This window comes from Solanum stenotomum, chromosome 6 (assembly GCF_019186545.1).
Source record: "Solanum stenotomum isolate F172 chromosome 6, ASM1918654v1, whole genome shotgun sequence".
Classification (NCBI taxonomy): domain Eukaryota; kingdom Viridiplantae; phylum Streptophyta; class Magnoliopsida; order Solanales; family Solanaceae; genus Solanum; species Solanum stenotomum.
Window position 1 is genome coordinate 53188527 of NC_064287.1, and position 21054 is coordinate 53209580.

A 21054-nucleotide genomic window follows, 5' to 3' on the forward strand; every position below is an offset into this window, starting at 1 on the left:
TATTTATCAAGCAAATTAATTTGTTTGATACTTGTTATTTCTCTACTTGTTAGTTATGATCATAATATTGTTGAAGCATCAAGATTTGGGAGAATGATGATTATGGAGGAAAATCAAGAAAAATCAAGAATATTTTCATCACAACATACGAAGGTATACAAAAAAGAAAATGCATACAAAGTTGATAATTTATTATTTACTATGTTACCGAAAGGGGTTCCAATTCCTCCTTCTGCTCCATCAAAGAGACATAATGCTATTGAAGACTCTACACCTCAAAATTGAAAGAAATTTATATATTGGTATACTTTTTTTTTTCTTTTCAAATATTGATCAAAAAGGGTTTTGCAAAAGATAGTTTTTTTTCTCTTTACATTAGTATAGGTTGTTTGGTTTGTGATTTTTTGGTTTGAAATGTATATAAACATTGATTTATTGATATATATAATATGTTACTATAAAGAATGGTGATTCATGGAGCATGATGTGGAAGTTTTTTTTTCTTTTGTATTTGGTTGAAGGATTTGATTATGTTCAATCATAGCTAGCCCTTTGATTGAACCATCTTTCCCAATAGGCAAATGAAGATCGATCTACATAATACTGATTTATGTGAATTCAATAACTTTTGTTTGAATTCTGTATATCTTTTAAGAAACTTACAATATATATATTTAATTGCGAACTCAGTTATTAGTGTATATAAACTTAAGATGGCAAGCCGTAGGAATCCATGTTATACTTCAAATTCTGAGTTCGTCTCATCGATGATGAGAGATTCACTTAATCTTCTTGATTTAGAGTACTATTGTGTGCGTGTTGACTTTTTCATGTCATTGTTGAGTGTAAAAGGTCTTATATAATATGGTTCATCATTTTTCTTTTTGATGAAAGAGACATGAAAAAAGCAACCAAAAAATCTACTCCTTCCATCTCAATTTATGTGACATATAGTTTGATTTGTCACACGTTTCAAACGTTTTTTTTCTTAAATTTTATATCAAATCAAATTACATCACATAAATTGAAACTAAGGAATAATTTATGTAACAAGTCATAAAAACTGCCTTAGTTTGTGGTCATGCTTGGCTTGAGATAAAGGCAATTAGGTATTGACTCTGACTATTAAAAATCAATCTTTTGGCTGTCTCTTCTTTACTTGAAAGATTTTTCTACTTTCCAAATTCCAAACTTTTTTAGAACTATTTTTATATATACACATTTTATTAGTGGGAACTTTTAATTTTGTTGGCCAAGTTCAAAGGCGTTAGCGTCTTAAAACAAAATGATCGAAAAATCGGAAAAATGATTCATTCACCCTTTTAAGAGAAGGAAAATCTTTGGTTGATTTGTCGTTTTTTATTTGTGATTAAAAGTTAAAGGTGACTGAATAGGCATGTCACACTACTAGAAATAACAAATTTTTCCGCCATAAATTAATGATAAAATTGTCATTAAAATACTCGGAAGCCTCCTAGTCTCTCTATTTGAAAACAATACTATTTTTTCTTTACTCGGTGATTCAATCAAAAATATATGTGGAAGTAGCGACTAAACATATTATAATAATTTTTTTAGTAGTGCCATATGTGAAAAAATGATAAAATTGTCGGTCCGTTATGTTTGGGAATTTGTTCAAAATGATACTTTAAATATATTGCTAAGAAGTTTGTAAATATCAACATCTTATTCAAACATTCTATAAAATTAATATTGTTAGTTAGATTTACGAAAGGTCCAACAATTGAGTGGACATTATTGCCAAGAGGATAAAAAAATTGAAACTTATGATACTATGGTTCGAATTATGACAAATTACATTAACAATATTATCCTATTAATCAAGAATTGCCCACAATTACATAGTGATATTTTTCTCATAAAGAAAATTAAAAGAATTAATAACACCAAACTATTGGAAAGTAGAAAAGACTTCTTGCTAATTAAGTGGTTCAAGAAAATGGAAAAAGAAAAGGTACCTATATACCATGTTACTAAAATAATATGGAATATCAATATTTAGTAAGATTAATTAGCTTACTTAGTTTAGTCCTAACTTTCCTAAGGTCACTCAATACATGAATGTCGTTGTACCATGAATTTAGATGCATGCACACGTCGTAGGATAAATCTGTCTATTTACTCAACTTTATGATTGTTTAAGTGTATACTTATACATATTCAAAATTTGACGGAAAAATGTGAATCACATGGTCCATAATTTGCATCTTTTGTCCTCGACACAACATACACGAATAACCACACCCCAAAAGCTAACAATTGAAATGAAAGAACGTAAAACTATACAAACCAGAGTACATTAGCTCCTTATTAAATCGATGTGTGACTCAAATACCATATCGCAATAGGATCATAACAACATATAATACATGAGAAACCAAAATACAAATATTTGCTTGAAATATAGTTTATGAATTTTTTAATTAATCCCCCAATGTGAAAACCTACCACATGCTTTTGCAGGATTTGGTTTTTTCATGTTTTCCACATAATTGGTCAAATATTCCTTGAATTTACAGATATTTACTTGAAATATAGTTTATGATATATATATTTTTTTTCTTGTTAAGAATATAAATAAAATTATTGAATCACGCGTGTCGGCAAATATTTAAAGAGCATGTTGATGGAAAATGTCAACCTTAAATCTAGGAATTTGTCCACAAATTATGTGCTCACTTCATCCTGAAAAAAGATAAACATGCAATTTAATTTTCTTGAAAAAAAAATTGTTTGTAAATTACTTGTAATTTTGAGAAAGTCAATGTGTAAGAAAAAACGTTATGGAATTAAGAATTTCTATTTCCAAACACACCGATAAAATCATCCATTGTAGCACATATACCTGTTACATAGGAGAGTGACAAGCAAAATGGGAGGGAGATGAGCGAAATTTGTCTATGTATCCTAAATACAGTGTAACTAAAATAAATTATACATAACTTTTGTCATACATGTATCTAAATATATGTGGACACATCAAAATCTGATAAGATTCATAACATGAAAGAGATTATATATAGGTTATATCTGAACATGCATATACATATCTAAATGGTGAATGATCTTCATGCATTCAAATGTCATGTCCCGTCACTTTGTCAGTCAAATTTTGCATCGGAATAGGGGAGGAAGAATCTAGAGTTGTGGAGAGGTTAATAGAATACTTTAGAACTCCCTAGATATTTTCATGAATGCTTTAAAATTTCCTAAAATTTGTAGAATTATTTTAGAATATAGGCTAAAGTGTAAATCTATAGAAATTTATAAAGTAAATATTATTTATACTTAGGCCTCTAGAAAGTAGTATATATAGAGGGTAAAGTCTATAAAGGTTCCTTAGTTGCCTGCAATCACAAACCAAATAATGTTAGCAATGCTATATTATATTAACAAGGGTAGAAGTCAATATGAAAGTAGTGAAAAAGAATAAGACGAGAGGGCAGAATATAAAAGAATTCTTGACAAAATAATTAAAGTTCTAGTAGCCGAAACTAAATAAGTAATGGTAGGCGAAATATTAGATTTATCTATTCAACTTTTTCTTTGCAAATCCGATGTGCATCAAACTCTTTAATTTCTTTGAAAATTCGATGTGCATCAAACTCTTTAATTTCTTTACAAATCCGATGTGCATCAATCTCTTTAATTTCTTTCGATTAAACTTTCCGTATAAACAAAACCATCCATAAAAAAAGAACGTGGGTCAATATCATCAGAATCAAAAGACCATATTCGATCCTCACATGTTGTATTAATAACGTTTGTTACAAGAACTTTTCTATCAATATCATCTCGGTTGGTATTGATATCGAAGTAGCACTTTACCATCAAAAAAACTATACATGGGTATAATTGAAATAGCCCCATTACTTGTTAAAGTGAGTAACTTTGTCCAAAAATTCTGAACGCCATACTCTTTCTTTGCATATTTGCCAATATAGATACGCCCATTTCAATAGTCACGTCCCATTTAGGTTGTTTAGGGAATAAATTCACATTTTTTGGTAAAGATATTCTCCTATATGTATTATCTAAAATATTTAAAGAACTCATGGAGTTCTAAGGACAAATATTCCTTACCATGCAATATGGTAGCATCATTCCCAAACCTCACAAATAAATTTTTCTCCAAGAACCACTTTTTAGTGTGAGAATCTCATTTTGTGTATCGCCCTCGTTGTCAACCCTAAGGACTATATAATCATCGCTAGTTGAGTCATATCCCAATCCATAAGTAGAACGTCGTTCTACCAATTCTAAAGGGGGAAATTGTATTGATTCTGACGTGGTGGGGTTCCATAGCAATAACATTGAAGGCTCGCCCCGAGAAGGTCCAGGTCCAGTCCAAATCCCGATGAGAAACAAGGCATCGCAACAACAATAGACTTTAGAACTACTGGTTCGTTCAAAAATAGTTGGCCAAAATACTTTATGTATATCATTAACAACTAGTTGATGATTTGGGGATAAACAAGTGGAATAGAAATTAAAATCCCTTTTAGCCGGAGAGGACCCCAATAAGCAATTTTTGGGAATCACGTCGATTTTTGGCATGATTGTGATGCTTGTTCTTAAAGTAAGGCTCACACAATAAAGTATTCCAAGATTTTGAAACACATTTGAAACAAAAAAGAGACTTAACAACAAGTTTGGTGAGAATCTCCATAAGTATTCCCTCTGGAATATTGTGAGTTGCCATTGCCATAAGTATGATTTAATGCTGCTATGTTGTTTAGGGTTAATCTATTTATAACTTGGTAGATCGATACATATAAACCTAAAAGGATTCAAGTACTAATTAGGGTTTTTGACCTTCATTATAATTAGGGTTACTCTTGTTTCAACTTTTTGACCTTTATATTAATAAAATAGCTTGGAAACCTAAAAGGATTCAAGTAGTACTAATTAAGGTTTGTGAACTTTTTGACCTTCATTTTAATTAGGGTTTTTGACCTTTATTAAAGTATCTCCTTTAAACGAATAGGGTTTGACTATTTTCAAACACTTAGCTTAGAAAACTAATAGGGTTAACACAAGCATTAAAGATCATATATATATTTGATAATCCTTCTTCTTAAAACAGGAAATGTAAGACTCAACTCAAACACAAATACTAGCAAAACTAGAAAGATCATACTCTAGTTAATTTGATAATCCTTCTTCTTAATTAAAAGAGGAAATGTCATACTCAACTCAAACACAAATACTAGCAAAAGAAAGATAAACAGTCAAGAAATAGGGCTGACATAGCTTAATATATATAGAGAGTAAATAACACTATTTGTCTTATGTATCCCGAGATACATGTATCTGGATGCCTCAAAATCTGGTAAAATTTAGTATAATATTATCAATTAGAGTGTATCTAAGCAATTAACTCATAAACTAGTGAGATTTTTGTAAATTCTTTCCTAAAAACAAACATAACATTAATTTAATTACATACATAAACAAATGATACCTTAAGGACATTATACTATAGTCCCACAAAACACATTATGCTTGTCGCACTTTTGGGCCCATTTGGGCCTTTCTTTACATTGGTTGTAGCCTTGGGCCTTATATGGTTGGGATACAGCATTAATGGGCTGCAAGCCCAGTATCCTTACAAGCCTTTTATCCTTTCTGAAAGTTATTGCTTTACTAGTAGTAATATTTTGGGAAAATTTCATAAGTAGCGCTATTACTTATTAGTACTTATTTTGGTAAAACGTAGCGTAATATATTGTATCCACGCGCATATAAAATCTAGTCCTAACGGATATAGTATATCATTTTTTCTGTATATGGATATAACCGTTTTGAAAGCAAATTCCAGATGTTGTGATCAACTATATGTGTATGTATGTGTTTTCAAAGCATATTTATTGTCAAAAATAGAAGAACGTGAAGACATCATGGTATGTGTGGCCAACTGGATCAATATATGTGTTTTCTAGTAACCTTCAAAAATAGTGACTTCAATGAAGCATATCGATTTTCCAACAGCCAACTGAATATCGATATTATTATTTTTAAAAATCACGACAAATAATTTGAAAAGGAGAGATTAATTCATTGTTTTCTCCAATTTGTGGTTATGTACTTATCATTATGTCTAATCTTGCTTCGAGCTAGCTGATTTCTCATTAATTATTGAGATTATGGAATTCAAGGGTGATTATTACAAGGAAAAGCTTCCCATCAATCAAGGTCACAATAAGACATGCACAAGAAACAATAAACATCATTTTACCCATGCATTTGGTAGAAATGTTATAGCTTTACATGAAAAAAATTTACTCCCTCCGTTTTAAAAAGAATGACCTAGTTTAATTTGAAATGCAATTTAAGAAAAGAAAGAAGATTTTTAATCTTGTAGTTCTAAATTAAAGTTATGTCAAATGTACCAAAATGCCCATTAATCTTGTGGCATTAAACATGTCACGTGAAAAACTTAAGTTAAAGTGTTGCCAAAAAAGAAAATGGGTCATTCTTTTTTAAACACACTAAAAAGGAAATTAGGTTTTTTTTTTTTTAAACAGAGGGAGTACAAATTTTAATAGAATAAAGTTAATAATCAATTTGATACGGTTCAATTTGATAAGTTTTTAATGAACTATTGACAGTTCGATACCCTTATTACTAATAAACACATATCTATAGAGTAAAGAGATATAGACAAATCCCTCAAATTAACAAACGATATATCACACTATATTAAAATCAACAATTTTGCAAATTTAAAGAAAAAAGAGTTATGATGTGGGGATTGACTTAATGTCTTTGCCTATCTACAAGTCTTACATTTTTTTTTCTTGTCATGCAAAAAAAAAAGTCATTAAACTTTGATAGTCATAAATATTTGATTGACATGAGTAGCACACAGTTAATATCAAATACACCCATAAGATGATATGTCATATGAAGTATTCTTTTTATTTTCATAAAACTCAAAATTTCTGATTAAACGTAGAGGGATGATCATAAATTTTACCTCATCCTTGCTTGGTTATGTATTGAAAGGACATTAGTTGGATATTTTTCCATAGTGAGAAAGAGAGAAATTAAAGATAAGCAACAAAAATAGAGAGACAATGACAAATAAGAAAGCTAAACAAAACAAGATCAAATGGTATACCCTGAGTTGAACCCTATAAAGGAGACCAAATGATTGTGAGTATTCATCTACTTTTTCCCACTCATAAAACTATGTTTCCATTGTGTACATAACACTGACATGATGTTTACTTGATATAAATTTGTCATTTCATTAGTCAAACTATGATAATTTTTTTATAAAAAAAAAAGTAGTATGCCAATGAATAGAGGAAAGGAAAACAAAAAGAAGTTAGAAGTCATTTACAACCACAACAATAGTATTATAGGATTTTTTTAATTAAAAAAATAGGGTATACATTAACGTTACTTTATCTTTATCGAACAGAAAAATTATTTTTAATAGACAATCAATTTTAAAAAATTACCAAACTAATCGAGTTGGTAACTTTTAGTAGTTTCTTTGTATAACTAACTCGGTATCTAGCTTGATCATTAATCTGGATTTATGTGGTGTAAAATTTATTTAGGAAGAAAGTGTTTTCTATTGGAAATTTGTTCATTTCAGAACTTGAGATCTCAAATATTTCAAATAGTTACATACATTTGAAAGTTGGTTCATTTATTGTTTTGAAATATGTATAATAAGGATTTGATTGATACGATCATAACAATCGACATAACACGATACAAAAGTCTATTATTTATTATATCTCTTACAATCGATTGATTAGTTATCCATTTAGTTTATCCTATAGCAAAGTTGAAATATTCTATGTTTGACAATAAATAGTAAAGTTATAAACTTAAATTAGACAAAAAAGAAAAGAAAAGGAGAAGACAAAAGTGAGATAAATAGATATAACCTTTTAAGTTTGTAAGACAAACTTTTGATTCAGCTTAACAAACGTGAACATATTATATTGAAATCAAATCACCCCAATTATAAAGAGAACAATAAAAGAAAAAAAGAAAAAGCGAATAGGGAAACCATGGATTATGGTGTAGTAGTAAGACTGTTTCATTCTTAATCACAGATCTCGAGTTTGAGCTCTGAGTATGGAAAAAATTGTATTGGTAGCGCCACTCCCAAATAAACCTTGCAGTGTATGATCTAAATTTAATTGGGACTTTAATGCATACTTCAAACACCGAATGAAAGAAAAAGAAAAGTCAATTATCAACTATAGGCTTCTAATTCAAGAAGAGCACACATCAACACACGTGTTGGAGATAATTGGAAGTGAATTATTTGGTTCATATAATCATGTTGCTATATTTGTTTTTATCAAAATCCATGGCACTATCATATCTAATAGAGTAATCAATATGGTTCTCCTTTTTGCAAGAAATTATTTACTTTATCTCCATCACTTTCCTTTTTAAAAAAAATAATATAATTAGTCTTCTAGTTTTCTTAATTCCCTCTCAAACAAGTTATTAGTGGTTTATTAAATTTGGATGTGTTACTTTGTAATTGTCTTGATGGTGAAAGAAGATTGTTGTGGTAATCACTAGAAGGCTCTCGTTTATGTTCTTGTAAATCTTTTTTTCTTTGGCGGAATAGTTGCATAATTTATACTCAATTTTGAAATCACCATTCAAGCCATATTTGCACGTCATATAAATTTTCAAGTCTATTCGTTCAGACGTTATATCTGAAATTTCACATGACTGGAGCTCAAGCACATATGACAAAATAACACTAATTGACTAGGGTTGATATACCTTTTGATCATGGTAACTCTATCCTAGTGATGAGAAGTTTGTGACATTAACTTAAATAGTCGCCCACTCAAAAGATACATAAGATACCTAAAAAAGAAGAAAGAAAAGGAAAACGTTATTGTAAATGGCACGAGAAATGAACTGTCAACTTATATATAATATATAAGTATATTAATCAGTGATTATAAATATTTTTGATCGAATAACGGAGTAGCTTCTCCAAAGAACAATAAGGCAACAATGAAATTCATCACCTACATAATATAAATGCCATAATTAGATAAAACACACCAAACTAATCTCTTTCCTAGATTTACTTCATTGGTGTAATCTTGTAGAAAAAAGTTCAACTCTACCTTATCTTATAAATATAAAAAATATAAACAATAGACTAGATCAAAATGAAAAAAAGTACAACTCACTTAACAAAATCTAAATGAAAATAAGATTCATAAACTTCTTATAGAAAAAAGAGAGTACCAAAGTTTACCTCATTATCTTTCACTTCAACAAAACTAGAAAAACATAATCTATACATATATAGTTCACACCCCCCTCCATATCTTTAATTTGTCTTCCCCATACCCTGATAGTACATTAAAACAAACCAAAAATACATAATTATACCATATTCCCTCCTTCCAAACTCATCATAAAAAACTAACTTCTTATGTCTTCATAAGAACTTATGATCATATACTAATACATATATAATTCAACCCGAAAATAACAAGGTACTCAGTGAAATAGTCGAGACAACACAAGTTGACTAGAACGCCACGGTTTAAACCCTAAGCAAGTAAAGGCTAAGTTCAGGACCACCATGACCATCAGGATTCATCATGTAAAAGGCCTCAGAATCTTTTGACCCAACAACTCTTTCAAATTTAGCCCTCATATACATTAATTCACCTTCTAACCCAATTCCATCACCATCACTAGGTAAAACTCCAGCACCCATTGAAACAGGCCCAATAGAGTTCAAAATCTTCCATTCATCAGGCCCACATTCTCTTTTCATTGCATAGCCACATTTTCTACCATTACAATATGTCCTCCAAATTGGCTCTTCTAGCAATTTCACCCCTTTTTTCCCTGTCCTCTTATCTGATTCTAATGCAATTCTAACCAATCCTGAAGCCATTTCTCTAACTAAATGACTTGTAGGAGTGGCCATTTCTACAAAGAATGCTGGGCCCAATTTTGGATCTTCTTGAAATGCAAAATGAACATGTCCTCTTCTATAACCAAATAAAGTACCAACAACTTTACTCCCAAGCCCTATTTGTGTTCGGCTCTTACCAAAAGTAAGAGCCGAACGAAGCTTAGAAACTGTCGAACGCGACAGTTTCTTGCTTACTGTGGATGCATTCGCTGTAGAATGCATCCCAAAATACTCTTCCTCGCCTCTAAGCGAGGAAGAGTGGAAATCATTTAAGTAAACTTCATCATCATACTCTTCATCTTCAACTTTTTTCTTGAAATTGAAGTACCTTCTTGAAAAAGAGAAGGACTCATGTTGGTTTTTAGCCATTATTGTTCTCATTTGTTTTGAAATTTGAAGTAAAACAAAAGAGACAAAGAGAAGTTGAGGAAGTTAGGAAAATATGAGAAGTTGTTTTTGACTCTTTTATGTTTTTTTTGGGGGTCTAATATTGTGGTTTTTATGGGGTTTGAAAGTGATTTTTTTTTTAAAAAAAATATATATTTTTTGAATCAATTTGTTGGACTTTGGGAAATAAATGAATTTTAGTAGCAGAGAGAATCCTGACAAAAGAAGGTGAGCAGCCCTACCTAACTGTATCAAGAAAAAATGGAGCACAGAGAACAAGAGAATGTGAAATTGGGAAAAGATAAATAGTAGTGGTGGAAGGTAAAGATTGAGAGATAAAAGGATCTAGTTTCGTTGTTTTAATTTGTTTGTCTTATTTTGACTTGATACTGGACCAGAAAAGCCATAAAGAAGGTCATAAACTAAAAATATGCCAAATGTATAGATATTCGATAATTTGATGGTTTTAAACATGTCATATGTCAGGTGGAAATTGAAATTAAAGAGTTAGCAGATAAAAGAGGCATTCTCTTTAATACAGAGTTACAGACTAAAAAGGAAAGTATGATAAATAAATTGTAACGAAAGGAGTATAAGACAAGATTTTTTTATTTTTCATTCGATTCATTGAAGCTCGACTAATCTAGATTCATGTTGCGTATGACCTATTCGAGAGAAATGCTTCCTACAAAAAATTATTCATATTCAAGACTCTAATTTAAAATCTCTGATTAAATAATGATGCACGTTATCTATTGCACCAAATCTCGGTGGTGTTATCTTTTGTTTTTATCAAATGGTGTTGTAGGTTGTATTAGTGGTGGTGTTTAAATTAGTTTGTATGCACCTGATCTATTCGATTTTGAACCGCCTTATGTAGTAGGAATGTTTGTTAATTAGACACTTCATTACTTAGTGTAATTCTTAAACTTAATGGTGTCTATAAATATACCATTATGAATATTGAAAGACATGTACTAAAATCCTAAAAGCAGCTAAATTTACGATTAAATATTTTCTTCAATTAGAAGGATTTTTAGGTTGTGAATAAAGAAAATTAATTTATTTTATATGAATTTTTGATTATCAATAATACACATTGTGTTTGTAATTCAAATACTATGAGAGCTTAGTACATCGAACGAACGTTATCAAGTGACATATACATTGAGAACAACTAAACGACAGGTGAAAGGCCAAAACCAAACACACCCACTAGGGACTTTTGCAATTCAAGATTTAGTAATTAAAATTCAAAGATAGAAAAAGAAAAACTCAAATAATGTTTGCACATAATTCTATGAAATTATATAGGGACCATTTAGCCACCATTGTGTTGTGTAATTTTCTTTGCTTTTAATTTTATCAGAATTATTAAATTATTTGAATTTTATTCTATATACATGCACTGTGTACTATACTATATGCAGTCTGTTTGTGCAGATACAGAAGCAGTAGGCGTGGTCTAGGAGGCACAATATAGTACTACTAAATTGACAATAGCGTAATCGAGCTAGATTCAGAATATAAATTTCACAGGTTCGATCTTATAATAAATTTATTATGCCATTAAAATTTTGAGTTCATATATATTTCATATATCAAAAGTTATAAATTTAGATGAACCTATAATCGAAAGGCTCATTCTAATAAAAATGATGTTTCATGACAAGTTAGAATTTTAATATATATAAATTGGTCCTATTGCTACAAATAGGAGTAAAATCTAGTATGTTTTATCATATTCAAACTTCATTTATAAGATTATATTGAATATATTATCGTTATTATTATGTTTTTATATCATAGGGATCCCTTATACAAATAGTTATATGACTAAAACAAAATTTTTGAGCCACAATAGGTTCTGTTCCAATATGTGGTACATTTACCCTATTAGTTTGTTCTAAAAAAATGTCACTTTTTTTTTAATAATTAGAAAGACTTTAATTTAAAATTTATTGTTTATTTTTATCGAAATAATTTATAGTCATATAAATATTTGAGATTTATTTTAAACTATAAATTTCAAAAGATATTTTTTTTCTTTCAAAAAAACGTTTTCTTATATCAAGTCAAACAATATTACGTAAATTAAGACATAAAAGAGCACTAATATGGAGACTGCTTCACCCTTAATAAAAAAATTCGAATTTAAGCCATGAATATAAAAAAAAATTATTAGAAGTGTCACCATTAAATAGACCCTGTAATGCGTAATTTAAATTTAATCAAAACTCTAATATGAATTCCGAACGAATATATGAGCTCTCAAAAAATATCAAGTCATGTCAATAAGAATGGTAGGTATTATAGAGTGTGAAATTGCCATTACTAAGATGAAACATTAGTGTCAGCAATGTTATCAAAAAGAAGCTAACAATGTCAAAAAGTAATGTAGTAATCATGCTTGTTAACATTGAGCCAATAAAATATTGGAAATGGCTTATCAATTAAAGATTATGGTAGACAGTTCATAATGGTTAATACAAAGTCTTCCCTATTGTTGAAAATTATAAATAATATAAATACAACATATGGTTTAAAAGTCAATAAGATTCTTGAATTATTTCCTCCACCGACTGTTCAATTTGCACCACATGTGAGGTAGCCAGTAAATAAACATATATATAGGGTCAAAAACTTTGTTGAATTTCTAGTTACACCACTAATCTATCAACAAGTGATTGGTTATTATAAATTTTAAAAAATATATGTAACGATGATGTTCGGATCAATTTATGCGTATTTTAATTTAGATTATAAAGTTTTTGCTATCTTTCAATAGTAGATATCGATTGAAGTGGAGCAAAGATTTGAACTTTCACTATTAAAAGAACAGGAATAAGCGACAAACAATTTTATGTAGTCGCTAATTCTATTTAGCAATAAATTGTCAAAAAGTATGTTAGCTACGAGCAATATCAGCAACACACTAGCGATGAAATTCATAGCTAATTTTTTGATTTTGCATAGTGTTTATGAATTCTAAATTCAAAAAATAGTTATATCAGATGTTAGTGACTTGATTCTGCATTTAATTACTGTACATATTTAGTGAATTTAGATATACAAATATAGGGATTGAAATATAGCTCGATCAAACCCATATGTCAGCTTCTACCTCCGCTTCTTTTATCGTATAACTCTATCTGTCAAAACTTGGACATATAAAAAGAAATTACTAGTGATTTATTCAATAAATATTTTAGTATTAGGGGGGGAGAGGGGTGTGATTATGGACCTAAATGTCACGGACCAACTAATTTTCATCTACAATCAACAACTAGGAGATTAATTAAGGACAAAAGTATATATTATGTTGAATAAGCTAGACATGTCAAAATCAAGATCTAAAACCAAAGAGCTTAAAATCCAATTAACAATCTTGCAAACATCTTATAATTGATAATAGTTAGGTGATGAGTAAGCATGATATTGCTTTATATGAACGATTAAGAATAATTTTTTAAAGATGGCGTGTTTAAGATATAACTACTTTTTAAATATTATTAACCTATCATCCCCTTGATGATGTACAAACTAATATTGATTCTAATTGGAAAAATTACATGATATTGCAAATATTTAGATTGTATTTTATGATATACAATTACAATTTCAAAAAATTGGATACATAGTTTTATTTTGGGTTTTGTAATAAAAGTGCAATACACACTTGTACATATACAATGTGTTGTTCTTCTTGATACAACTGGTACCTATCGCCTAAATACAACTCGTTCGCTGATACAATTAATATCTATTTGATATAACTCTTCCGCTTGATATAATAACTATAGCTATATTTTATAATTACGCTCTAAACTAAAGATTTATGAATATTTTTCTTCCTGATTTTGACAAGTATTTTCAAAGTTGTGAGTTTCAATAACTTTTCTTAGTTTAGTCAAAGATCAAATAAATAGAATTGGGAAGTCTTGTCCTTCTTTATAATGACTTGGATCAATTGTTTGTTAGAAATAATAGCCCCTTTTTAGAAAATAATCGGACTAGCCCAAACAGAAAATCAGGTTAAAAAAAAAACAGAAAGAAAACATATAGTAAGACAATCTAAATTTTGCAAAGTTCACCCAATATAAAACAAATTTTAATCTAAAACAAGTTTCACAGTGAATCTCCCTTACATTCTTAGGGACTTAACGTCTTCGTTGAGATTTGGCCTGGCTACACAATAAGTATCTCGTTGAATCTTGAATTCGTCCTTACACGACCCCCAACCTTCTCCTCCTATTATGATACCATTTTTTCACCGCCCAAGCCCAATTGCAAGGTATTGTCAACCTTCTCCTCCTATTATGATACCATTTTTTCACCGCCCAAGCCCAATTGCAAGGTATTGTCTACTTTAGCCGGACTTTTCTCAGCAACCCTCAAGGCCTTTGAACCTTGCGATCTTGGAGTTTTAATCGACTCAAGACACCTCGTGGTATCAGAAATTTACACACCAAGAATGTTGCAGAGATGCATAACATCAAAATTCATCAACATTTCATATTAAATAGCTATTATATTACTACAAATAACATAGCATATTCAAGAATCACTTGCCATTACAAAACCAAAACACCAGTGTTGGGACAGTCTGGTGCTCAAAGCATTCCACTATTATGTAGAGTCTGTGAAAGGACTGTACCACTAGAGGGTGTAATGTAGACAAACTACCCTAACACAAACATGAAGGATTGATTCCACAGCTCGAACTCGTGATCAATCCTAGCAACATCGAATCCTAAATACTTAGCAAAACAGTTAACTATCAAGTAGTTGGAAAAGGATTGAAGCCACTTTGGACCATATCTTCTAAAGGACCAAAGAGTGGTTTAGGGAGATTGTTCCATTCATACCAATCCCAACCAGCACATTTCTCAGGTTCAAGTGTTTCAGGCTTCTGGTTAACATCAGCAGGGACTGCTCTGATGAATATGCAAACGATGTGAACTTTCTCTGAGATGACATTGTTAGTCACCGTTAGATACTCGGTTTTATCAATTATCAATCCTGTTTCCTCCTTCACCTCCCTCGTTGCACACTCTTCAAAACTTTCCCCTGCAACAAATACATGATCAATGTAAATAGACATGTTCAACATGTTTTGAGCCTCACTTCAGAGCTTAAACGCACTTTAAGCGCGCCTTTAACAACACTGGACAGCTATTGCCTCAAAACCATGAGGCTTCTATCAAATCAAAGTTGCAGCAGCATCAGTTAGGCCAGGCTATGAATATGATTNATACCAATCCCAACCAGCACATTTCTCAGGTTCAAGTGTTTCAGGCTGCTGGTTAACATCAGCAGGGACTGCTCTGATGAATACGCAAACGATGTGCACTTTCTCTGAGATGACATTGTTAGTTACCGTTAGAAACTCGGTTTTATCAATTATCAATCCTGTTTCCTCCTTCACCTCCCTTGTTGCACACTCTTCAAAACTTTCCCCTGTAACAAATACATGATCAATGTAAATAGACATGTTCAACATGTTTTGAGCCTCACTTCAGAGCTTAAACGCACTTTAAGCGCGCCTTTAACAACATTGGACAACTATTGCCTCAAAACCATGAGGCTTCTATCAAATCAAAGTTGCAGCAGCATCAGTTAGGCTAGGCTATGAATATGATTACTTATTTGATCATATTGCTGAACTCAACTATGAATATATACATATTATGTTTTCAAATATGTCTTGAATTAAACATAACCAAGTAATCCTTCCGTTTCAATTTGTTTGCCTGACTTTCCTTTTAGTTAGTTTAAAAAAGGATGTCTTTTTTCTTTACAGACAACTCTTTAGTTCTAACTTTCTACGTAGCATGTTTAAGACAACACGATTAAATGACGTTTTGGTACATTCTACATTTCTTTAATTAAACACCACAAGATTCAGAAGTCTTTTCTACCGTCTTAATCTTCGTATCAAGTCAAAATCAGAAAAATAAACTGCTACCGCTTGTGATAAGAAACAACTAGAGGACATTCAACTTATGCATACTTTCTAGGTGAAATGGGCAGCTATCACTCCCTCGGTCCCAATTTACGTGACACAACTGAAATTTTGAAATTCAAACTTAGATTGTGAATTCAAACATAGAAGTTTTAAGTTTTTTGAAATAAAATCAAGTATATATTTGGAAACAATGTGAAAAGTACAATAAATCACACTAATTAACCACGAAAGTTATATTGCAATCTTGCAAGATATTTTACCAAATAAAGGTGATTGTTTAACTTTTTGCAAAAAAAAAAGTTTTTTCCTACTCCAATTTTTCTTCTTTTCAGTTTAATAATCTAGCAAAAAATCACTATAAAATTTAGATCATCTAGCAAATAAATCATAACAAATAGATGAATTTAAGCCTCGATAAACAACGGGAAGATAGTTTTAGGTACTCACCGAACTCCAGGTGGCCGCCGGGAAGTGCAAAGGTGCTATGGCCGACGGCGGAGAGGCGTTTCCCCAACAGAACTTTACTTCCTTTTAAAAGGAACACCGCAACGCCAACTTTTGGCATCGGAGGTGATGGTGGCGTTGTGGTGGCCGGTGTTTGCTGAGCGCCGTTTTCCATTTCTCCGGCACCGGAATAAACTTAACGGGAAGGCGGAAATTGCGTGTGGAGTATTTCTATATTTGAAAATTTTGTAATTGGGTCCCGCCACTAGTAAAGTAGTCTCAATAGGAAGAAGCTCTGGGGCTTTTTTAGACAGACCAGCCCATTCAAACTTGTGTGGATGGGAGGTTTGCACAAATAGACTATTTTGTATCATTATTTAAATTGTAACCTCATTTAAATTATTCGTATAACCTAAACACAACTTATTTTATCATATTCTTAAAAACTTCCTATCATTTGAAAAAACTACAAAAACCTCTACTCTCTCCTATTATCGGATTCATCACTTTCCGCGATGTATCGGTCGAATACATCACTTTACGCAATGTTATCGAGATGTTGAGTGATGTATATGAAACTAATACGCGATGTATTGAGACGTTGAGCGATGTATCCGAAATTGAGACTGAATGTATTAGGACGATTTGGGATGTATCCAGATTCCATCAAATTTAAGGAATTCTTGTAATTTGAAGAGGAGTAGGGATAAGATAAAATAAGCTCTTAACAATATGTGATTTGTGTAAAATTCCTAAAAGGAAACTTTTGGGATCATCTTACAAGTCTTAACGGATCGTCACAAGTTCGAATGGATACAACTAAAAAAAGAAAAAGATGTTCGATGGCATGTGCATGCCTTGAGCACGATATTTGTCAAGTATTTTCTTGCCTCTTCAAAATCTATTGACTCAATCAGGACAAATCGTAGTTAAGATATTGTCTAAATAAAATTTACTAACAAATTTAAGATACAATTAATGAATGTATTTAACCATTGAGGAAATTCACCTTCTTTATTCCTCATAATTTGGGAACTTTAAGTACTGAAAAAAAAAGGGATAGCAAAATGGGGATGGAGGAAGAAGATTTTAAATGGCCTTGATATAAATATACACCATTCAATATTATTACATGAACTTTCACTGAATAATGAAGTTTAGTGTTTACAATTTAGCGTCAATCTAATAATAATTAAACGAGTTATAAAATTCAGTAATACATTCAAAATTCATAAATTTCAAATTCTAACTGCGACTTGCTCTGCTGTTATAACTTCAAGTTAAGGTACTATGGTACATCTTTCAGCTGAATTGCAGCGTCGGACTGTTGGACGAGAGCCTATACAATTGCCATACACCTTCTCGTTGCATATATTCGCTGTTTTTTGATTAAAAAAAAAAACATTGATTATTATTTTTTGAAATCAAATAGAATAACACTTTTCTATTCTAAAAATAAATTATAAGTTTCTCATTAGACATTTTATAACAAGTTTTATAATCATAATTCACAAATATCTCATCATATAATTCGTACTCACGACCACAAAGTATTAGAAATCATCAAAAAAAAGTTCTTTAAACATTGTATCTAATCAAATATCTTTACCCAAATTAAAAAGGGTCCCTGTATTTTGTATCGGTCTTTAATGGTTGTCCCTCGAGGTAAAAAAATCATAAGATATAAATTTATATTTTTACATAGTAATAGTTTATAAGTTATGTTTCGCACTCTTAAATAACTTTTATTATGTTATAAATGCAAAAATTAAAATTCAACTTATTTAAATGATAAAAAAAAATTGACTCATTTGAAAGAAAAATCATGCAATTAAATGAAAACAAGATTATACATATGCATGAACTAATTTGACACACATATTAATAGTAGTTTGCATTAGGCGGTGTGAAGTTTAAAAAATTAAAATTAAAATATTTGATTCTCAGAATTTTGAATTGTGACACGTAAATTGAGAAAGGATTCAAGCAAAAATTTACCAGGTGGTTGTTGGATAGTTGCTGATTTATCTCCTCTAGGGTGGTGAGATCGTGATTGCATTTTACTACTTCTTCCCGGACCTGTTATTAAAATAGAGTTTATATATATTATGCTATCATAATAATCAATTTATCCCAAATATAAATAATTTGATCGTATAAATACAAAGAACAAGCACTTTTGGGTAGAATTTTTTTTTTTGTTTGGGGGGTTAGTGGCACTACCTACTTGTCTTTGAATTTTCTTCCCATTTGGTCAAATTGATAAATAAAAAATTAATTTTTAAATCTGTCCAAATTCGGTATCCACTTTATTTTCAATAGCCTAATTACTAAGAGTCTGTTTGATCAAATTTTGAAAAAATATTTATTTTAAAAAGTGTTTTTATTGGAAGTGTTTGTTAAATTTATGATAGCAATTTGAATTAGACTAATTAATTTAAAAATACTTGTTGATCTAGGGTAATATATAGTTTATGCTTGATTATAATTTCAAAAGTGTTTTTGGAAAAAATTGAATTTGTGTCGTACATGACTTATTTAAAGAAAAATGTTTTCCAAAGACAATTTTTTCATATTGAAAACTGAAATACGATACCTCAAATTAAAAGTAAAACCTATTACAATAAACGGAATAAGAAAACAAGAATAAAGCAAAAAAGGAAATGAAAAAGAAAATTGTTATAAAATATTATATAACAAAATTTCTATTGCTTTCATCTTCTATTGTCTCCCTATTTTTATTGCTTTCATCTTCTATATTTCTTGTCTTATTTTGCTTTAATTTTACAACAAAAAACTGTTTGTTAGTCCAAATTAAATGCCATCGTACTAATTAGAATTCTCAACATGGTATATCTTAAACTAATGAATTTGTTTACTTCCTTCAACTGAAAATTTACGGGGAAAAATTAAAATACATTAAAGTGAAGGGATAAATATATAATTTTTTAAAAGAGTTTTATTTATGCGAATAGGTTGATTGGAAAAATCAAACTCTCCACCTTAAAATAGAAATGATCTTTATGCTTTTATCAATAAACAAGAATTATTATTCTATAAACAATAAATATTTTTTTTCTAATTATCATATTTAATATATCAATCAGAAAAGCAAAATGATAAAACCTGATAATATTCTTCGAGAGGCCATTATTGACGATAGACAAAAAATTAATACAAACAATATCAAAGTGAATGCTTTGTAATTCATGGTTTCAAAAAGCTATGGAGGAAGAGAGAAATAATATGATGTGTTTTTTGTTTAATCAATAATAATCTTATATAAAAATTTCCTCAAGAGAAAAATAAATACTTCAAACGTGTAGACTAAATCCTTTAGAAAATTCTCACTTCGTTTATAACCCATTTTATGGTTCTTGACTTTTGAAGTCTTCCTTGGACTAAACATTTATGACACTTTAGTTATTGTTTTTTCATTCACGATTCAGTATCTATATTAAAGTTCGACTGATTTTAAGTTCATATTATGTAGGCATACTCATTCAGAAAAAAATATTTTTTATCAAAAAATTTTCAATATTTAAATTTCTAAATCAAAATCTCGAGACAATCTCATTTATTACACCGCAACCTTTGTGATTCATGACACTTTGGTCTACTCTTAAGTCCTCTCATGCTAATATGTTGAAGAGTCAATACTCAATTAGCCTTTTTTTTTTTGCAAGAACATGTACAATATATAAAGTGATTTTATAATTTGTTTGGCCAATTTTTTAGAAATTAATAATGTTTTGTTTCTTTCATTTTTTTTACTTAGTTTAGAGAGTTGAGATTTTTTTAAAAAAATAATTTCTACACAACAGCAGAAATTATTTTTCATAAGCAGAGTTAGGGGTGTTCACGGATTAGTTTGGATCGGTTATTGGTCAAAACCAAAATCAAACCAACTTAATCGGTTTTAAAATTATCAAAATCAAATATAATATACATTTATTGGTTTGGTGGTTATCAATTTCGGTTTGGTTTGGTTCGGTAATTAATCATACACAAAAATAAAAGAAACAATTCATTCAAAATGTGAAAAAAGTGACAACAATTCATTCAAAACAAAAAATAGTTAGAATGACTTAAATTACTGAACTTTTGATCACTAAATTTACTATCAATAAAGCTTTAAAATTCACTATATTGGCCTAGAAGGAAGAGACAATAACATTTTCAGTTCCACAAAGAATTGTCATAAGCACTCATATACATGAAATCAATAAGATAAATGTTTTCATATTGGACATTTTTGCTTTCAATAAGTATATTATAAAGAAATTTTAATGAAAATATA

At 30.0% G+C, this 21054-nt stretch overlaps 2 protein-coding genes across 7 annotated transcripts in view; both read right to left on the reverse strand.

Moving 5' to 3' along the window:
- Positions 1-9252: 9252 nt before the first annotated feature.
- On the reverse strand, positions 9253-10462 carry LOC125869242 (protein MIZU-KUSSEI 1). The gene has a single exon (XM_049549809.1). It carries the CDS (start codon positions 10334-10336, stop codon positions 9575-9577), a length of 762 nt encoding a protein of 253 aa, XP_049405766.1. The 5' UTR covers positions 10337-10462; the 3' UTR covers positions 9253-9574.
- A 4381-nt stretch (positions 10463-14843) lies between these two features.
- LOC125868181 (nudix hydrolase 1) overlaps positions 14844-21054 on the reverse strand; it is a 54261-nt gene continuing 48050 nt past the window's right edge. For 2 of the 6 annotated variants that reach the window (XM_049548797.1, XM_049548800.1), the window contains exon 2: positions 14844-15412. In XM_049548797.1, coding sequence (XP_049404754.1) covers positions 15123-15412 — 290 coding nt within the window. In that variant the 3' untranslated portion in view covers positions 14844-15122. Of the gene's footprint in view, positions 15413-15625; positions 15803-16757; positions 16981-21054 lie in introns of those variants that run through there. The other 4 variants (XM_049548804.1, XM_049548802.1, XM_049548803.1 and 1 more) reach the window with 4 other exon arrangements.

What these genes read in the sequence shown, in the direction of transcription:
- LOC125869242 (XM_049549809.1), bottom strand. Translation starts at nt 10,336, where the DNA reads ATGAGAACAATAATGGCTAAAAACCAACATGAGTCCTTCTCTTTTTCA.